Source organism: Alnus glutinosa, chromosome 11 (genome assembly GCF_958979055.1).
Source record: "Alnus glutinosa chromosome 11, dhAlnGlut1.1, whole genome shotgun sequence".
In the NCBI taxonomy this organism is placed as follows: Eukaryota; Viridiplantae; Streptophyta; class Magnoliopsida; order Fagales; family Betulaceae; genus Alnus; species Alnus glutinosa.
This window is the reverse complement of record NC_084896.1, coordinates 9,468,045-9,471,264: the sequence shown is the minus strand read 5'-3', so window position 1 is coordinate 9,471,264 and position 3,220 is coordinate 9,468,045. Positions and strand designations below refer to the sequence as shown.

Sequence of the window (3,220 nt, the reverse complement as noted above, 5' to 3'; positions counted from 1 at the left end):
AATAGCAGGAGATTGGATATTTGGTAGTGGTTCCAACTCCATCTCTACATAGTTTACTTCCGGGTCACTTTCATCTATCAACCCCTTGCGTGCTTCCATCGACAAAGCCGTTTCATGAACATAATCACTGATAATCAGGGATGTGGGAAAACAATTTCAATTACAAACATTCCCCACAGTTGGTGCACCCGAGATATCAAGAGCGGCAATCCCCCGGTGAACGTGACACCCTGGTTTGATTCCCTCAGCTTTGCCCCTTGTAAGTGGAGGATACTCCCTTTTTTCCGGTTCACCATCTTGAACCTTGTTCTTCACCCCTACGCTCGATACTCCACCCTTGCGAAACCGAACGTCGCCAGCCCTCAACCACATACCCCACTATTTCCTAACATCATCATCATTCATCCGGAATCCCTGCTTTTTCTCACAGATGATCCTACCATGGTAAATTCTACCACAAAAATGGCAGAACGAGGGGAGTTTCTCATAACGAAACTTCACCCAAATAGATTTTCCTTGTATAATTAAAGCTCTCCCCCTATCAAGCTGCTTTGTCAGATCGATAGCCACTCTAATACGAAGACAGCGTCCCCACCCGACTCCGTCCCCCGTAACATCAACTTCTTCCACAACCCCCATCGATCCACCTATCTGAAACCCAACTGCCCGGTTCATGCATGCTAAAGGCATATTGTGCACTTGGACCCAAATGGGAGAATGGTGAAAAATCATCTCAGTCGGAGGAATATGATCATCCACATCCCGGAGCACCAACACACTTCTATCAAACAGCCATGGTCGTCCCTCCTCCACCCTGCTTTTATCTCTGTCTGATGCAAATTCAAAAAGCCAGAGATTATCATCAAGTTCCTTAAAGATTACACTCCCTATCGCTCTCCACAGCTTAGCCATCGAGATGCGAAAAGCATCCTTCTGAACCCCGCGCTCAGTTAACAATCGCCCAACTAAACACTTCCCCCCCATCATCCTAAGATCAGCAGTATCATCCTCATGGATACAAAGCCCAACTTGCTCACCTTCCATCAAAGACATGTTTTCACACAACTCCACAATCGAGTCTGCCATTCTCTAGTACTGACCCACAGTACTTCGATGACAGATCGTACCAAAAACTCCTGCCCACAAAAGTGGTAGGAGACTACGAAACACTCAACTCAGATGTATTCCTCAAAGAGAAAACCAAGAGGGAGAGGACAAATTTTTGTATTATTAGCCTTGATTGGCCTGTTGGTTTTTAAGTTGACCCTCTACTTTTGGTTGTGAGGGCTTGCCTGTATTGTGCCTTTCTTTTCTTGTTCTGGTTATATTGTTATTACTCTTATTTCAATAAAGCCTTATTGATGGTAAAAAAAAAAAAAAAAAAGTAATAAATTAATAATGTAAGGAGAAATCCACCAAAAAGAAGAAAATGATAAAAGGTAAAACTTAAATTTGAGATATTTCTCATTCAGGTCATTCATCTTTGATATATTGGGAGTCAATATATTAAAATTTCATTATGAATCAAGAGACTTGATTTCTCTTTTCTCTTTATTTAGAAGGACGATAATACATATGACCTGCAATTAATTTAGTGGAGTTTGATTTTGTTTTATGGAGGCAGTAATGAACATTTCTTTCTCTTGCTCTGCTGGGTGGCAAAAACACAAGTTCATTTTGCATTCGCATTTTGCTGGGTCACCACAATCCGCAACTTTCTTGCATGGAAAATTCACGTTCCTTGCTTCCACTTTTGACTGCAAACCTGGTAACATCATAAATGTTGACACATGTTAGTATGTGATTGGAGCCAAGTCGGTTATTAAAAAAATTTAACATCCGCTAATCACATGTTGATTGTTGAGACGTATCAATATGTGATTAGAGCCATGTTAGTCCCTAAAAAGATTTAACAACCCACTAATTACAAGTTGGCACATTTAGCAAGATATAAAAGAGTTATACGTCTAGGGTTTATCATTCCTAAAACCACAAAAACCTGGAACCCATTTCGATTGATCAATAAGGCTTTTATTAGTTTTAGATTAATTTCAATTGATAAAACAATAACATTACAAAAGTTTTCTATCATTTTTTTTTTCGCTTTGTTATTTAAATCCTCAATGATAATCCTTGGAACTATTGAATAGTTTAAATATTAAAATCAATTTCATAAATATATGTTAAAATGTGAGAAACAATATTGAAGATGGTTGACCATGACTTTCCCAATGAATAATGATTATATTCTTTTCTATTTATCTACCGCACTTAGATAAATTTTATAAATGGTTTAACAAAGTTTAGATATTACTTGAATTGTTAAAATAAAATTATCTTGCCCTTTTACTTATATTTATTGATAGAGTAGTTTTGCATAGAGGATAAAAGCCAACATCAAGTTTTTAAAACGTAGGATTAATGTTTCAAAATTTAAATTTTTCTTAATTATTTATCAAATAAGAAACATATAACCTATCGATTTTCCTAAATATGTGACAGAGCTCCCTCAAAAAAATTTGTTAAAAAATATATTTCGGGTATTTTTTTATTTTTTATTTTTACTTTGGCTCATAAAAAAAAAAAATGAATACTCACGGTCAAAAGTTAAATTTGTAGTTCTGTCTCTGGCCTAAATTGTGAGAAAATTCACAATTACATATAAAACTCGTGTCCTTTTATTATACCTTCATAAGATAAAGCTCCTCCATGATAAGATAAAATGCACTCCTTTATTGTTTATCAAATATATATATATATATATATATATATATATATATGTGTGTGTGTGTGTGTGTGTGTGAAGTACGTAATTGTAAAACTACTTAGTTAAGAAAGTAAAAACGAAAAGAATAGGATTAGTGGATTCTTACAAGAGCTTATGACCAAGAGGGCAACTAAGAAAGTCAACTTGAAGGAAGATTTCTCCATCTCTAATATTGTGTTTGTGCAGCTACGTATGAAGATTATGATGTTTACTTTTGAACTTCACTACTTGGGCTCTTCTGAATCATAGTATGCAATATATATATGTGAAATAACTAAGCAAAAATGGTAGTAAATCTGATTTAGCCAAAAGTGGAATATCTTTTTGGGATTGAAATTATGATATCATTAATTGTGCATTTGGAAACCATATTGAATGTATCTGATTTTAATACAGAATTTTTCCTACAAATTAGTCCATTTACGTGTCTTTTGCAACAAGGATCATCTGTAT

General features: G+C 35.4%; 1 protein-coding gene across 1 annotated transcript; it reads right to left on the bottom strand.

Moving 5' to 3' along the window:
- Positions 1 to 378: 378 nt before the first annotated feature.
- Positions 379 to 1,086, bottom strand: LOC133881083 (uncharacterized). Its single transcript, XM_062320047.1, has one exon. It carries the CDS (start codon positions 1,084 to 1,086, stop codon positions 379 to 381), a length of 708 nt encoding a protein of 235 aa, XP_062176031.1.
- Positions 1,087 to 3,220: the final 2,134 nt, after the last annotated feature.